The sequence below is a fragment of the Cygnus olor genome, chromosome 15 (assembly GCF_009769625.2).
Source record: "Cygnus olor isolate bCygOlo1 chromosome 15, bCygOlo1.pri.v2, whole genome shotgun sequence".
Lineage (NCBI taxonomy): Eukaryota > Metazoa > Chordata > Aves > Anseriformes > Anatidae > Cygnus > Cygnus olor.
In genome coordinates, this window is record NC_049183.1 from 15,998,501 (window position 1) to 16,015,990 (window position 17,490).

The 17,490-nt window shown below is 48.7% G+C and overlaps 1 protein-coding gene across 1 annotated transcript in view; it reads left to right on the plus strand.

Moving 5' to 3' along the window:
• LMF1 (lipase maturation factor 1) overlaps positions 1-17,490 on the plus strand; it is a 184,066-nt gene that overhangs the window by 107,096 nt on the left and 59,480 nt on the right. The window contains exon 4 of the mRNA XM_040574410.1: positions 16,048-16,215. Coding sequence (XP_040430344.1) covers positions 16,048-16,215 — 168 coding nt within the window. The remainder of the gene's footprint in view (positions 1-16,047; positions 16,216-17,490) is intronic.

Here is a 17,490-nt window from a genome sequence, read left to right on the forward strand (position 1 = left end):
TATAAAGCATCTGTACCAGGCTTTCTGCTCTGATCCATCGCTTCAGCATTCAGTGCGATCGGGTCCCAGACATGGGCAAACCGCTACACAAACAAAACCACCGTTTTCCGTGCGCAAACACACGTGGCACGACCAAACGGGACAGCTCTGAGCTCACTCTCACCTTCTTGTTTGCTCTTTCTTGGCAGTGGTATTCTCACGGCCGTGCTGTGATGTTGGGAGTAATCGTAAATTGTAGGCAGTGTTAGTGACAACGAGTGTGGCACGTTGCACGCTTGTGCGCAGTTCTGGGCAGCGGTGAGTGGCTTTGTATAATGGAGCTGCATGGCTTCGCCCTGCATTGCAAATCAGGATTATTTAAATTCTTGGGTAGGCAGAGACGTGTGTGGGGGTGGCCTCATCTCAGCATTGCTCTTTTGCTCTGGATTTCTTGTGGACAGTTGCGTTAGCTTTATTTTGTCCTTGATTTAAGTACAGCTGGAAAGGCAGCTCAGACTGTATTTAATAACTAGTCCTTCAACACAGAGAGGTGCAGAAAGTAATTTGTCCCCCTGCCAAGCACCAGAAAGAATGGGCATTTTGTTCTTCGCTTCACGGTGATTTTACCTGGGTGTATTATGGAAAGAGAGAGAGACTTGTGCTACTGTTACTCTGCACGCTGTGTTGATTTATTGAAATTGGACCCTGCAAGTGTAAGTCGCGAGGTACGTTATGACATGGAATTTCTAGGAGAAATATACAATTGGTCTGGTTATTATTTTTTCCCTCCGCCGTTCACTTGGGCATGTTTCCAGCTTTTGCACTAAGGAACATGATTTTAAATTAGTGTTGAATTTTAACACAGTGCAGCTTTGCCATCGTGTTCCCAGCATTTTATTATAAAGCATTTGAGCTTGCATTCTTGTTTCATCTGTGAAGCTTTTCGGTATGTGCGGCTCAGCAAAGTCTCAGCTCTCTTCTGCAGTGTCTAAAGCAAGCCTTGCTCACCTGCTCCAAGACGGACAGTTTCCATCTCATTTTTAGAAGAGCAAATTCAGAAGAAACTGTGGGCAGTGACATTGTCCCAACCTCTGGCATTGTCCTCCTGGGCTGAAAGTGTGGCTTCAGCTTCATCACCCCCTTTCTTCGTATGCCTGCGTGAGCTGCAGATGCCTTTGCAGGTGTGTGCACTTTCAGGTAACCCAGCATCCTCGTACGGGAGATCTTGTCCCAGACATTCAGGGGACTTGCCAGTGGCCATCCTGGAACACCTCAAAATCCAGCAAAACACTAAAAAGCACGTGTTTTAGGACTTTTGTTCATACTGAGCTGGGAGGGAGCTTGGCAGCTGCCTGGCCCATTCCCTGCTCACACAGGGCGTTAGCAGGCTTGGGAAAAGCTGGAGAACTTGCTCTTATTTGGGAAATTCTTATGTCATTGTTGCAAAAGCTCGGCATGCTGGCATTGCAGAAAATGCTTTTGACCATTTTACTCACAAGATTAATGGCAAAATGGAATAAATTTGTTGGGATATCACAGCACTTTATCTCAGGTTTAAGTGAAAGCACATGGGGAAGGCAGGAGGAGCTTTGCTGGGTGTTTTATAGGGCTTTATTTTCATTTATTTGCTCATATTTCTATATAATTCTCTATCCGCTTCCAGAAGCTGATAGAGGCATTACAAATGCAGTGGTCTGAAAATGTAAGAATTAGCAGTGGCGTGTTCATTACAGGAATGAGGAACGAGGAGGGTGCCAGCCCCGGGTCTGGCCAAGGCAGCGAGGAATCGCCTCGGGCAGGCGTTCGTTCCTGCTCGGCGCGAGGGTGAGCGCCCTTTGGCGTGTGGAGCTGCTGGAGGAGGGTCCCACTCGCACACTGCAGCCACGTATGTAATAAAACATGGGAGATTTTCAGCTCCACTTGGTGAATTATGTTCTCACCTCTTTGTCTTTCTATTAAGATCATCGCTTTTAAAATAATAAACGTTCTAGGTGGAGGAACGGGCCTGGGGTGGCTGAGCGCTCGCCTACGTGTGGCAGCCAGATGTGCGCTGGCACTGGCAGCGCCTGGAGGAGGCGAAGCCCTCTAATATCTCGGCATGGCCTAATAAAGTGTGCAGCGTGTTGGTTATGGAAAAATCGACGCAGATGAGAAAACCACAGGGAAGAAGTTGTTTGGAGACATGGCGCTGTGTTATCCATTTCTACGATCTGTAAGAAGAGTAAATTCCCTGATAGCAACTTGGGTCAGTTTGTTTCATCTCGATCTGTTCTGAAATATACATTTAAAAAAAATCTTCTCTTAATATTGCTAGCATTCATATGTTTGTTCATATTTAATTATTTTTAGAGCAAGAAATTCAAGCTGAGTATTTTGAACTGGCATATTCAGGCTTATTTCATCTCTCCTTATTAGATATATGGGTCTTCTTCAGTTTTAAGTTATTGACTGGGCAGGCTTCAACTCTCCGATCTCACTTACCACTCAGCAAACCTGGTGAGGTTACATTGTGAACAAGACTTGAATCTGTTCCATTAACAAATTCTCGACAAATGAACTTGGGATTTGAGCATTGCGGTGCTTAGAAATGTTGTGGATTTCCACTGCACTTCACCATTAGTGTGTTTCTGTTAATTACTGTCCTGCACAGTTATTAATGATATTTGTGATCGTTACGGTAAAGCACTTCAGCAGGGTGATGTTTCTCCATGGGAAGCATATTTGCCTCTTGATATGTCCAGCAAAACACTTCAGCACGTGCTTAATTTTAGACCCCCCAATGCTCGTTTGCCACCAGATGCGGACTTGGCATGGTGACGTGAGCCCAGGAAAAGGCAGCATTGAGGTGGTACGAGGTGAATTTAGGGGATGCACATCGGGCAGAGAGCTGGGGCTGCTGGAGGAATGAGACCGCGGCCACTGGGCACAGGTCCTCTGCCATCCCCGTTTTCCTCTCGTGCAGTTTGATCAACAGGAAAAATCTGTCTTCCCTCTCCGGTGAAAGATCAGCTCCCAAGTAATGATGTCCAGCTGTACTGACAAAATGTGATTGCTCATCAGTTTAGTTGATGACTTAATCTGGGGCTGATTAGCATCTTGGAGACAGTCCAGACGATCAAAAATGATGCATAATTTTGCTGCGGGCCACAGTTTATTTAACATTTGAGCATCCTCCCGGCTTGCATGTAGGCATGGGCGGGGAAGGGGCTCGGCAGTGCAGGAACCTCAGCTGGTGCCGCTCCACGGGGCTCAGCTCTGGGAGGCCAGGTGCCCTGGTGTCCTCCTGTCTTCGGAAGAGGCCGGAGTGGTGGTGGCTTTGTGGCACTGGTTTCTGGGTGCAGGGGACAGGATGGGGCTTTGCTGTTTTACCGGGCTGAGCATCCCATGCTCTCCGCGAGGCATCGCTCCCAGCAGGTCTGTGCCATTGGGGTAAAGATAACCCATAAAGGTGACAAAAACCCTCCCCTTTCCCCCAGAGAAACGCTGCATCCTTCAGCATCCAGATACATTTTCAATTCCTCCTTGCAGCCTTGGCCTCGTCAAAACTTCTTTGCTGCCAGCTGCCAGCGAGGGCTTTCGGTGCCAGAGGGGAGGACCCAATTTCTGGGGCTGGGCTGGGACAGGGCTGCGGAGGCAGCCAGGCAGAGCCTGGCAAGGGTTAAAGCCCAAGCAGGGCCGCTGGAAGGGTTCAGTTGTTTTACATTAGGACGGGGCGGCCCTGGCTGCCTGACGTGCTCTGGGACCCGGGGGCCGAGTCCCCAGTGTTAAATCTGCGTAACCGATGCCGTACAACTGGCACCAGCCTTGACCACAAGTGGCCGTTAAAATAAACATCCCCGGGCTTAACTGACAGGCAGACTCAAGGAGAAACAGGCCTGCATGACGGGGAATATTAAATACCCCGCGAGAACCTAACTTCATCAGACAAACGCTCCCCCCGCCCCGCGACCTCAATGCGCGCGCTGTTCGGGCCCGGCGTGTGTCGCTCCCAGGGGGCTCGAGGCCGGTGCTGGCGGCGGGGAATAAACGGGAGCCGCAGTGGGAGGGGGTGGCCGTGCTAAAAGCACGGAGCTGGAGGGAAGATGCCCCAAAAAGCAGCCCCTTGGGTAGCCGGGAGCTCGCCCGGGTCCTTGTCAGAGCACGGGGTCATGGCCCGTCGAAGCACAGCCCCATGGCTGCCGTCCTGCCCCTACATGGGCTCTGGGACGTCCGTCGTCGTTAGGAAAGGAGGTAAAAGGCTTTATTAGAAATGAGCCGTTTGGCTTGGGACCACGGTCTTATTTATAACGATGACTTGTAAGCCCTCCAATGCAGGACAAGTGTGAGGGCATTATTACGTCCGTGGGGATAGCGGAGTGACACGTTTATTGGGTGGAATTTATTCATCTATGGAATTTTTTATTTTTATTTTTTTAGAAGAGCCTCGAAACAAGCTGCACTTACAAAACAAGCGAGGCGATTACCCAAGTGCAAAGCTTCGCAGGGCTCAAGGCAGAAGGATTTGAGCGCTGAGCCACGCGGGCGGTGCTGGCGGGAGGGCCGGGGGCGCTGGGCACACTGCGCTCCCCGCCAGCGAGCAGCTCCAGCACGGGCTGCTCAAAGGCTGCTCCGCTCCTGTGCCGGAAGGTAAACCTCCAGAGCTGTTAACAATGCGCTGTAGAACTTTCCATTCCTAAATTGTGCTTAAAAATACGGGTAATTATTATTTTTACCCAAGGAAGGCCTTGAGCAGGATGAGGGTGTTTGTAACAAGCACGCTTTTATGTCCCAGCGCCCAAAGATGTCTGTTCCCTGCCTTTTGCAGATTTTAAGATTTAAGTTTTCTATCAATTTCACAATGTGTGTGCATCACTTCCTGGCAAATGGGCGTGCCTTTGCAAGAAGTCTCTATTTTAACCCCTGAAATAGTTAGAATTGTTTCCAGAGAAGAAGATGCTCTGCTTAATGACCACAGAGGTGCGGCTCATTGCCAGGAGAGCAGAGCTGGCGGCAGGACTCACCCAACCCTTTCAGGAGCTTGTGCACCAGCTCCTTGTGGCAAAGGGTTTTCCTTGTAAATTGTTTTATTTGTCCTAAACTCTTTCAATCTACAGCCTTTGTTACTAGGGAGAGACCTTAAAACAGAGGTAGCTTTGCTGAGCCTTTGGCTGCATCTTGGGACCAGCTTCTTGTTTCTCCTGTCTCACTGTAAACCTAGGGAAGAGTTGCTGATGCAGAAGGTGACACGTTCTGGTTTCCAGACTTGTGCTTTGGCAGATTTTGTTTTTCTTTTCTTCCCTAGGAAACAAAGGGATTATTTTCATTCTTTGGCCTGTTTGCAGTGTATCCAAGAGCTGTACTACTTTAGCTCTACAGAAATAGTTAAGTTTTTAAAATACCGTGGACTGGAATGGGCAGAGTTATCCTGGTGTTTATGCTAATGTAGTTTCTAGAGGAAAATGGGAATACACTATACCACATGTTACTTTATCAACTTGGATTGAAGTGGCATATTCATTTTGGGTTTAAAAAAAAGAAAGGATACTAAATCTTCAGTTTAAGCTTGCAAGATCTGTCAATAAATTGGAAAAAAATGTGGCAGAGTTGTCAGGCATTACTGCTGAAAAATGGGATCGCAGAACACAAAAAAAGATGAGAACATGTATTAGAAATCTCTGTTTCAATATCTAAAGGAACAGGGTGAAGTCCTCAGGAGCAGAGATGTCTTCTGTCTGCTGAGGGATGTACTTGGGTGTACTTTTCAATACAGAACAGGAGAGTGGTTCCGTACCTGGGCTTTCTCAAGTCTCAGGGACTTATATTTTCAATTTTGCTCTTCGTGCTAAATGCTAAAGAAATAAGAATTTATTAATCTGGTTTCTTGCTTGCCTTTTGGGTGTCTGCTGATACAATGACGAATGAGAGCACAGAGAAGCAGACTTTGCTGATGTTACTGCAAGAAATCCCACACCAGGGTTATTCAAAGGTTTTGTGGTGGGACTGCTAGGCAAAAGGTATATTTCCTTAATGATAGCCATGCTTTTTTATACACTTCTAATGGAGTGAAGGATCGTTTTTTTCTTTTTTTTTCATTTGGAAGCACTGTTTTCAGTTACATTATTTGCATTACAGGAAGACATGGCAGTTCTTTGAACATGAGGATGGGAGCTGACCATCTTCACCCTTTCCAACCTTGCAAAAACATCTGAGCAATGTGATTGCCAGTCACTGCACAAAGGGGTTAGGTCTTCAACCCAAGTCCCTAAGGGGACATTCAGTCTGCTTTTTGTATGAAATCTCTTGAGAGTATTTTTTGTTTCATTTTAATGTGAAAGTTAAATTTTACATAATTTTCCTCTTTTCTGACATGGCTTTTAGTCTTTTCAGTAATGCCCAGGTGACTCGTAGAGCTAACCGGCACAAGGGCACCTTTTACTCAGCCCCTTTCACTGCTGGGATATTTCATTTATAATAGCGACTGCTCAAACCAGGTGGTTCGTTTAAATGCCCTTGCTTGAAGCAGATGATGTTCAGCGCTCTCTCTCTCACTGGTGTAGTTGGAAAGTTAAACTAGACAGCCTGTGACTCTGAGTTTCCCCTCCTTCCCCTTGAGTTTGATTTGGCGTGGAGCGACGTGGTGTTCCAGTTCGGAGAATTCAAATGACCATCCAGGTAGCGAGTTGCTAATGGCACAATTTACCCTTTGTGAACACATTTTATGAAAGATCCCACTGTTTGTGTCTAGTTGTAACTCTCCTGCATGAAGAAAAAAAAAACCAACCCTGTAAACGTCCAGGCCGCCAAACTGCCTAATCTAAACACAGGCACGAGCCGTGGGCTTTGCTGGCATTCACCGCCCTCTGATTTTGCCCATGTGTTCCTTGGCCTGGTGCTGAACGCCATATTTACGAGCACGCACAAAAAATAAAGCCCTCTGAAGGAGATACGATTCTGGTTTTAGCACTGGACTTTTGAAAAGGAAAAAAAAGGTGAAGTAATGAAGGCCTTCAGGAAAGCAGCCGCAGTCCAGCACTGCGCATGGGAGTGGTGAATGGTAGGTTAATTCCAAGTTTCTGGGCTCTCATGAGCGGGCATAGCATTGGAAAGATGTTCTTCCACCCTCTCTAAAGCAGCAGATTTGTCCTTCAAAGCACATCCCCTATGAGAGAGAATGGACCGCTCTGTACAGCAAGGGTCTCGAGTGTGGATGGAAAATGGGCACTGGCTGGCTTGGCAATACCTTGCAGTGTGGGGCTGCCGCGCACAGAGAAGCAGATCACTCAGAGCTGAGAGCCCTTGAAAAACGTCCAGGCTGGAGCCTGGACACCCACAGAAATGGCTGCCTTTCCAGAAGGGTTGGACCTGGCATTTCCTCCACAGCCGGCGGCTTTGGAGGGCTCGAGAACCGCCAGCCTCCGCGGTGCTGGCGTCCTGCGGACGGAGCCTCCGCGGGGTGACGGCCTCCTCTGAGCCCTGCGCGCTCAGAAAGCGAGACTGCACATCGTGCCTGCCTTCGTGTTCGAGCAGGAGGCTGTCCCCCTTCTTTGGGACCATCCCTCCTCTGCAGCCAGCCGAGAGCCAGGGCTGCTGCTGCCATAGGGGGCCACAAAGGCTCTCCCAGAGCAGTCTGCGAGCACGAGGATGCGACTGCAGCAGCACTGGGGCAGCTGTGTGTAAAGAGGTGTTTTCGCACCCTAGCTGACATCTCAAGAAAGCCCTTGCAAGTGAGCTGCAGAAGGCTGTTGAGCAACAGACAGGAGCCCTGTCGTGGCTCTTGTTTTGTGCATCCTTGTCCCTGTTACCCTGATAGGCAGGGGTCAAGCTCTTCCATTTCCCGCGGCAGGCAGCATCGCGGTGTCCAAAGCTCACTGCTCATCTGCTGCATGCAGGGGCTACAGCAAACCAGGGAATAGTTGGGATTGTAAGCACTGAGCTCAGCAAAGCATCTCTGCTGACAGCAGTGCTGGCTCTGGGCTGTCTTGCTGTGCTGTGCTGACCGAGTAGCCTTTCACTTGCAAAGTGTTTTAAAAACACATTAATTTTGATATCATTCCATGGCTGTGTTATCAACTAGAGAGTGCCAGGAACTGTTTGCTTAAAGGGTCAGAAAATCCCAGTTCACTGAAAAATCTCGCAGCGCAATGTTTTTGTAAAGCTGTGCTGAGCACATTACTCAAGTCCGGATGGAACTGGACAGAAATGCAGTCTCTAGACACGTTATAGCCCAGGGATGAAGGCCTGACATGGGGTAAGGGAAGCCCATCCCAGCTTGTAGGCCTTCTTGGGGGAATTCGTCCGTATCACTTGCATCCTTGATGTACACTGGGCTATTCATCTGTGCCAGTGATGTGGCTCTTTGATTCTGGGGATCTTCAAGGTGCCAAAGATCTCAAGGAAATGGGTTGTGAGGCATACAAGGTCCTATCTGGTCCCAGCTAGAGTTATCAGCATGGAAGGTGCTGGTCTCTAGCATGGCCCACGCTCTTCAGGATGAAATATTGGCATACTTTCCTTTGAAACATTTTATTCTCAGGCAGAATAAGGAACTGCATGAGCCTTAGTGTTGGAAATGTTAAGCACCGTCTTCCTCTCTGCTGGATGGTGGAGCCTTGGGTCTCACAGTGATGATAAATGCTCAGTTTGGTGTCCCGGCTCCCTGTTTTGTCTGCTTTTGGCTGTTTGTCCTTGGGACGTGGCAGGACACAACCCATTTGAGAGACCATGGGACAGAATAGCTGCTGCCCCTCACCTGATTTACCAGGGGTACCTGGTGGGAGCTGGCAAATCCACCGGCACGCTCATGACCAAAGCGATCCTCTGTCCTACAGGAGAAAAGACCAAGAAAAGAAAATGTAAAATGGCAGAGGCCACATGAACTAAGCAGAGGTATTTTCTAGCTGTCTAGTCTAACGTTTGGTATCATTTTTCTCTAGGATTACAGGGGCTTTCACCTCATAAATTTGTGCCTGTTTGAGGTCGTTAATCTTTCTTTACATGTTGCCTTGCAATTTTAGAGCTTTGCCACCATCTGGGATCACATTTTAAATGGAGTTTCCACTCAGTACGTTCCTTTTCGTGAAATTATTTATATATACAGAAATATATAATAAATATATCAGGCCTGGGTTGTTTTTAAACATTTTCAGTGCTTTCGCAAGGGCTTACCTTGTGTGGAAAAACTTGTCTTCTCTAATAGAGAGCCATAACAGTGACCAATTAAAGGATCACATTTGCAATATGCTCTTAAATGGCAATTTAAAATATAGGTGAGCGACCTGCCTCGTGATCCATGGGGAACGTGAGCTCCGTCAGAAAGGCTTGGGCCGGGAGCGCGCCGCGGGGTCAGGCAGTCCCAGAGCAGGAGATGCACCAGGGAAGCCCCATCCGCAGCGGTTCCCTGGGGAAAACAGGATTTTGGGAAGAGACTGGGACTTGGGGAGGGGCAGCCCCCTGCCTCAGCCCCCTTCCCATTGGGATGGGAGCTTCTCGATAAGCTTTCATTGCCCTCAGCTGCTGTTTCTTGCAGATGTGCCCTCCGGTCCGCTTCCCAAACCTGGTGTGACCCAGCTCTGGTGCTGTTCCTAAACTGGGTTTTCCCTCAACGGGGGCATGGGGGAGGCAGTGATGACCCACAGTTGGTAGCACCAGCTTCTTCTGGCCCCCACCAGAGCCGAGATGTCTGTTCCAGCCCCGCTAATTATTTTAAAGGGATTTTGAACAAATAAATAGCCTGAGCAGTTCAGCAGTTCCTTGTGTAATTTTAGCTCTGGACCCCTCCAAGAATGTACAGAATAAATAGGTGAATCTGTAATACATCCACAATTAACTCTATATACAGCAAGCAGCTCGGAGGCACGCTATGTCAGAGCAGTGTCAATAAACAGGTATGCTGTGGGCCGTGGAAATGTGGTCTTTATTATTGGAGGAGGATAGCTCTGACCAGGAGGTAGGGTGCAGTCTGGAAAAGCAAACAGTGCTGCTATAGATCCTCCTGCCCCCACCCAGCTTGGTGGAATTCAAAATCTGTCATTTACGCGTACCCCTGGTAAAATACAGCCCTCTGAGCCAGCCTGCTCCTTGCCCGTGCTGCTGTAGATCGGAGCTGACTCATGATGAGCAAAGCTTGGCTTTGTAGCTGAATGTCACAGATGTGGCAGGAAGGTTTCACCTACGCTGGTGACTTTGCAAGTGCAACTTTGTGAACACAACAAAATTCCTCGGGATATTTTATAACACAGAGGCATGAAATTGCACAGCAGAACTTTCTCCCAAGACCCTTTCCCCTCCGGCATCTGTAGCCACATGTGCAGCCATCGTTCCCCAAGAAACCCAACGCCCAGACGTGAATCATTTCTCTGATTTTTCATGCTTTTAACTTTTCATTGCTGAGGCTTCGCTCAGACGGGAGAAGCAGGGACCTGTTTCAGCTTTGAAAAACCTTAGACAGAGGGAAGGCTGGGGAAAGGAGTTAAAAATGAAACAGCAGATTTATATATATAAAAAGTAAAAATATATGTTCTACATCTGAAGTTTATTTAGGTCCTTTGGGAGAGTGGCGCGGCACTACGTCTCTACTAAATTGCCAACATTTTATGGTCGTGCTGGCACCGAGTCAAACACACATCTCCTTGGCTTGGGTTGCTGTCTTGAAGCAGGCAGATTTCAGTATGTTTTTCTATGAACTGAATATTTCTATTGACTGGACATGGGAAGCTCTGCCCAGCAAGAACATGTAGGTAACTTTTCTTTTTAATAGATCTATCAAGATTTAATTATTTTGATGTTGTGTTACTGAAGAGCCGACCCCTTGCAACCCACCCAGACATCAGATGTCTGTGTTTTAAGAGAGATACTACTTTTTAATTTTTTCTTGCAATTTCATTTTGATTGGAAATATATTAATAATTGGAAGGTTTCAAAGGAACTATTTTTAACTGATTAGCTGTAGTGTATTCAAGGATGTTAGTAGCATGCACATGGAGACCTGTGTACATGCATGTATAAAATACACACAGCACAAGTTACAGCTGGGACTTGCACAAGAGGCCGAGCAGTTTGCTGCTCAATTTCCTTTCTAAGCCCGTGCCTACATGTGTATCTTTGTGCAAAATCGCTGTTGTTCATCAGTCAAGTTGGCCGCGCATGCAGCGCGCCCACCACAAAGCCTCGCGGGCCAGGAAGCTGCAGCTCTCTGTGATCTCCCCGTTTCATGCCGAGGTGGCTGCTCACCGTGTATCGCGAGAGCCGCCCCGGCCTCACTGCAGACACGCGTCTTCCCACACTTAGCAGCAGCTGTGAGGGACCCAGTTTATCTCCCTCCTGCTCACTGCCTTTTGCTCTTCTGCACGGGCCTGGGAAGCCATTTCTGCTCGGGTTTTGGAAAGCGGAGCTTTGATCTGCAGATGCGTAAGGAGGAAGGGTCAAGATCTGAAGCAGAATGGACTGGCAGAGAAACAGCCTGTTGGATCATGTTGATCAGATTACACTCCGCAATGGAGAATCCTTTTTCTTTTTTTGGTCCAAAGTACGAGAGAACTGAGAGCTTCTCTTTGAAGCCGAGAAGATGAGTTCATGCCTCAGTGCTTAGGGAACCTGGAGAACTGTGCTTTACAGTTCATCTGTACCTTCCCCAAACCTTCAGGAAAACGTTTAATAATACTTCTCAGCCTGGCTTTCCAGGGTACTGCTCTTCTTCACGCCTTTCTCTTTGCGCCAAAGACTTCCTCTCTTTTGATCGTCAGAGCCCCTGGTGCCTGCACACCGTTAGTAAAGTGTCTGCTGCGCCAAGCCAGCCCCAGTTCTTTGGATGGAGTAGTTGCATGTACTCAACATTTATTCACGTTTGCTGTTGTTCAATTTCCTTCTCTTTTTCAAGACTTTTTCTGCAGTTACGTGCACTCACATTTGAGTATTTTGTTTAAGTAGGTGCTTTTCAGTGCAAACAAATAATAGTCTCTAGAGTGTGTAAGATATTTTTGTTTTTCACAGGGCCAGATTTCCGCAATAGGCGCTCAGGGTGATATTTTGAAAGGCTATCCGCAGTGTTGTTTTAACATTAATGCCAAGTATAATTCGGGTTATCTGAACCAATAGATAATCTGATTTTACTTTATACAAACAGGTAGAATAATGGATGTTTTGTTCACCTTTTTGAAACAGATTCATTCATAACTCGCCACTAGTTCTTGAAAGAGACCTTGTGAGTTTGTTCTGTTAAAGTGCTCAGCCGAGCGAGCAAAGACAACAGAGGCTCAGGAAGACGTGCTGCAGGTCACCGGGGAGTGAAGGAGGGGAAAAATCCATCATTGCAAGGGACAGAACTCATGTGGTATGTCTCTGGCCTCCTCCTTGTTTGTAGTCTTGAGAGAACGGTGTCTCCCCTACCCTCCGACTTCCCAGTTGCAGTTCCTTGCACGGGAGTTTCGTTCGTGGTGAACGTATAAAATACCCAGCCCTGTTTGAGCAGCGGGTTGTTCAAGGACAATGTGGGACTTGTTTTCGTGCACATGTGTAGGAGAGCTTGGAGATTTCCCTCGGCTGGGATGGGGTATCTAACATGGATTAAATGCTCTGTCGGAGTTTATGTAATGCCATACGAGTAAGGAGGCTGAGAGGAGGGACCATGTGCATTTACAGTCCCCGAGAAGAGCATTTACTCTGGTGTATAATAGCCTTCTGTTGGGTTTTAGTAGCGTATAGTTTAGTAAATTAGGAGTCTTCAGGTACTTAGCACTTTAATGGTTCTCACTAAGAACATAATTAAACCATAGACCCCTTAGGGAGAAAAAACAGTTTATTGTGCATATTTTTAGAATCTGTTACCAGCCCTCATAAAACCTGGTAGATACAAGCCAGAGAACATGCCTTAGCTGGCAACCCAGAATTCATTTATCAACGCAAGCAGCCCCTGCCGAATATCGCCCCAAAGTCACACGTTACAAATCTGCCCTGTGAATTATGGAATTAATTTTCCCCAATCTTATTTCAGAACACATTTGCAGCACAGTTTTTCTCTGGCTGCTGGAGGTGTGAGGCAGGCAGAAGGTTTATTATATTGCACCTTGCGTTGACACTTAAAGCCAGTTTTTGCTAATCATTTTTTTTATTTAAAAAGGCTTTATGCTTCACAGAGGTACCCAGAAACGTGGCTTGTTTGAGACGGCGCTGAGCAGGGTCCCCCCTGCTCCGCTCCCTGTGCGCCGTCCTTGGGCTCGTTTGTTCAGCTGCATCTGACCTGGAGCTGCGTGTTTCTGTCCACGTGCATCAGGATTTCGCTGTTCTCCATGCAAGGGATCTCCCGGCTGCTTTCTAGGCTGCTTCTCCTCGCAGGGCAGCTGCGAAGCAAAGCGCAAAGCTCAGAATCCCCAGTGAAACGAGCCGGGTGAAGAGATGCTGGAATGCATTTCCCTCCTCCCGGGCTGTGACACCGCCGCCTCCGACACCGATGTTTGTGTAGGAAACAATTGCACCGGGAAGGCATTCGGCACGCCTGCGCTCTGCAGGTTTCCCTTCGCTCCCAGCAACGTGCCCACGCATGGGGCAACGCAGGTCCCGTGGCCAGGGCAGCGGGTGCCGGGCACCCCTTTGCCGAGAGCAGGGTTTTGCAGCATGGCAGGTGCCTGTGCTGGGGCTGCCGGGGCAGCTGGCTTTCACACCGTGCTCTGGCTCCTTGCTCCGGCCCCGGCACCCCTTCCCGAGTAAACACGGCTCTCTCCCCGGGAAACCTGCGCCGCGCTACGCCCATGCTCGCAGCATCTGGAAGGCATCGGGAGGAACACACACGCTCAGCGCTCGCCTCCCTCACCCTCCCCTTGCAGCCTTCCCACTCGTTGCTGAGACATGCGAGCCACTCCGCTAGCGCTCTGGTTTGCTCGGTTTTGAGGTTTAGGCTCCAGAGAAGCGGCCGCGGCAGTGGGGAGGAAGGGTTCCTCACCGACAGCGTCCCCAGAGGCTGCAATGCCAGCGGTGCTCTTATCGAGGGTATTTCTTTCCCTCTGTCAAAACAAATGCCAAGGAACTGTGCATTATTTGTGGCATGCCTGGTGCTGTTTTAGGCTTTCAGTTGTGGGAGCTGACGCTTGCCGTTTGAGTTATCTTGCCTGTCCTGCGGCATTGCCCCTGCTGACACCCTGATAATGTCAGGGCTGGTAACGGGAAGGATGGAAACGGTGTCGTGTCTGGGAGCGAATTATTAACCCACGCCAGATTCCTTCTTTGCTTTGCTTCTCCTTTTCCCTGTTTCGACTTCAGGGCATGAATTAGGCCACAGCTAAAAAGCACAGCTGTGGGAGATAAAGCGCGCTAGATCCATCTTGCCAAGCTGGTCTCTTCCCAAGCAAGCCTTTAGGAGAAGCCAAACGAGCCTAAAACACGAACTTTCTGCTGCTTTCTATCCCCACTGCATGGGGCTGGAGGTGCGATGCACCTCAGTGCGATCACGTCGTGAGGTTTAATTGCATCTGCAAGCACGTGTGTGCTTGTGTGTGTAACACAGCCCCTTCTCCATGGTCTTGGGTGCAAGTGCAGCTCGCATGGACGAAGGCAGGTCCCAGCACTGCCCCCAGCCTGCTGCCCACGGGAGATGGGATGGCTGAGCTGCAGGACAGCTCATCTCGGGCTAAACATCACCACCTGTAGGACTGCCACCTCATCGAGGTCACTTTTGCTTAATGCACTGGAGAAAAGACTACGTAAAAGAAGCCAAGAAAGCAACCTGCCTTCCTGGAAAGGACGAAAGCATTTCTCAGCAATTCGGACTCGAGGTAAAAAAAAACAACAACGAAAAAAAACCCCTCGCGGTGAGCCTCCCCCGGGTTCTGGGAGCGCTCGAGAGCCGTCACGCGGGCAGATTAACTCGAACCAGCTCCCGTGCGGCGGGGAAGGGCCCTGGGTGGCAGCGGGGCCGCGGCCCCCCCGGGGTGGGGGCGCCCTGACCCCCGCCCCCGCGCTGGCCATGCGCCCGCAGCGCTCCGCGACCCCGACACCGCTCCATCCGGTGCCGCTGTCCGAGGAAGGAAGGATGCGGTCTCCTGTCCTAAGGGGTTACAGCAGCCTCAAACCCATAGAAAGCAACAAGTTTATTAGTCCCAGCTTTGCTAATAAGGAATTACAATAGTTGTGGGATTTGGCAGTGGAAGCGCGCTCAGTTGCCATGCATAGTACAATATTTTCCCTGTTTTGTTTGTATTTTTGATTTAACTACAAATAATTTAAAGATGTGTTGTGTCTCCTTCAATTAAAACTCGCCTCTTCATCCTCTCTGTTTTTCTGTCACAATTTTAAAACAATACTAATGAATTTGAGCTCGTCAGACATGCTAAGGTGAATTGTTAACTTCTTTCTTTTCTGTTTAGATTGCAGCATTTCTCAGGGTTGCGGTTATTAACATATCACGGGTTGTTTTCTTTGTAAAATTTGCAGCTTTATTGTACTGGATGGAAGATCTCCCAGCGTCAAAAAATTTCAGGCGAATAGAAGAATAATATTGTCACAAGGCCAGCATGTAAATACCTTAAACCAATATAGCGTGTTTAGAGGAATTATATTTTCCTCTCCCGAATTATGATTTTGGAAGGCAACCCTACCACCACATTTATTTCAAATTTAAACATTTTGAAAGAATATCTCCTAGGTTTTGAAATCTGGTTTCCATTCCTGTCTCTCTTTGACCTACTGTGTGACCCCAAGAAAATCTTTTTCTCAGTTTCTGTATCTGCTCAGTTGCTCTCATGGTCTCTAGCACTTCTGCAGAGTGATTTAACGTCGGTCAGCGTGGCGCTATGTGCAACACTGCAGTATTAAATACGAGGGGGGTAATTGGAGAAGAATGTTTTCTGGTTATGTCAAAAAAATGAGAAAATTAAAAGTCTTGGTTTTTTAAAAAGATGTATTGGTTTAAGAATTCTTGGGTTTTGCACGAAAAAAAAAAATCTGGATGAAGTAATTTTCTCTAAATGAAATGCTCAAGAGGCAGAGGACGGTTCTGCTGCACGCGAGCGTGGGGAAGGAGGGGAAGGGGCCGCACAGTGCCGTGGCTGGTCCCAATGATGGGCCGCAGGAGGGGACTGACCCTGGGTGTTCATCTTTCAGACCCAGCCGGTGCCCAACCCCATCGCCTATTTCATGCACCGCTCGCCGTGGTGGTTCCATCAGTTCGAGACACTCTTCAACCACTTCATCGAGCTGGTGGTGCCGTTCTTCATCTTCCTGGGACGGCGGATGTGCATCGTGCATGGCGTCCTGCAGATCCTTTTCCAGGTGAGGCGCTCCTGGCGTTGCTCCCCCGGCCCCATCCCCTCCCAGCACGTAGCATCCTACAGGGGCGGCGTGCCGGAGCGGAAGCGCTCCGTGCTGCTCTGTGCCGCGCTGCAGCCCATCTTTTCCGAACCGGAGCAGCGTCCAGGGGAACTGACTCAAGGGGCAGGTCAAGAGTTCAGGTTCGAGTGAGTCAGGATGATTCAGAGCTGCTCGCTCTTGGCCGTCGGGTGGCTCGCACTGGCGGGGCTGCCCCTAGCGTGTTGCTGGAGATGTGCTGCCCTGGCCTCGGGTTTGGTTTCCGTTCACATGGATGGCAGAGAAACAGCGCGGGACTAGCACAGGGTCTGATTCTGCAGGGGCCAGGAGGCTGTGGATGGTCAGGATGAATACTTGCAATTTCTCCAAAAGTTAGTTTTGATAGACATCTTTCTCTGTCCAAAGAGGTTTTTTGATAATTATTGTGTAAGGGCTGTTCTTTATCTCTGAAAATGTTTGAGTAGGTTTTTTTTTTTTTTTAACAACCACCAGATTTACTGAGCCTAGGTTCATAGTGAAAACCATATCCTCAAAAATCAACAGCATTCATGTTTCAGTTGTTTCTGTTTTTTTTCACATGAAATAAATGTATCTATGCAAAAGTTAGAGGAAAGAAGTTCCTGACCATATGCTTTCTGAGACCCCCTCTGATTTCTCCTCTCTGCCCCCAGATAATTGAAAGACCTCACTAAAGCCCAGCGCCTTCCACAGCGCAGCTTTCAGCTCTTGCTTACTGCAGTCTTTGTTCAGTATCATTTCAGCATCATGAAATTCATACGCTGTAGCTGTTACTGCTTCCTGTAAATACGTGTGATGATTAAACCGGAGAACAGCTTATAAACTATATTGTTAAACCACAAAAATGCTGATCAGATTTTAAAGGGCTGACATAAAAGTCGCGGGATTTGTGCACTCGCAGAGGAGCCTGCTCTTTCTCCCGCTTCCCAAACACGTCCTGTCGTGTCTGGGTACCACCGAACACACAACTCGTAGCCGTGCTTGCTCGTCGCAGCCTTTAGGATCAGGTTTAGTTGTGGTGGGATCTTTGCGGGTAGCTGGAGCAGCGGGGCAGAGGGGTGGCTGCTGAGCGCTGCAGCCGCGACCTGCAGAGGTGCCAAGGCCCCGCTCCACCACGTACCGGTTGTGTTTGTGGCAGGCTTTGCGTGTGGTTTTTGCAGTGGAACTGGGAAGATCCCATTCAGCCCAGCCCTAAAAATGGACAGCCTGCCCTCCTGTTTC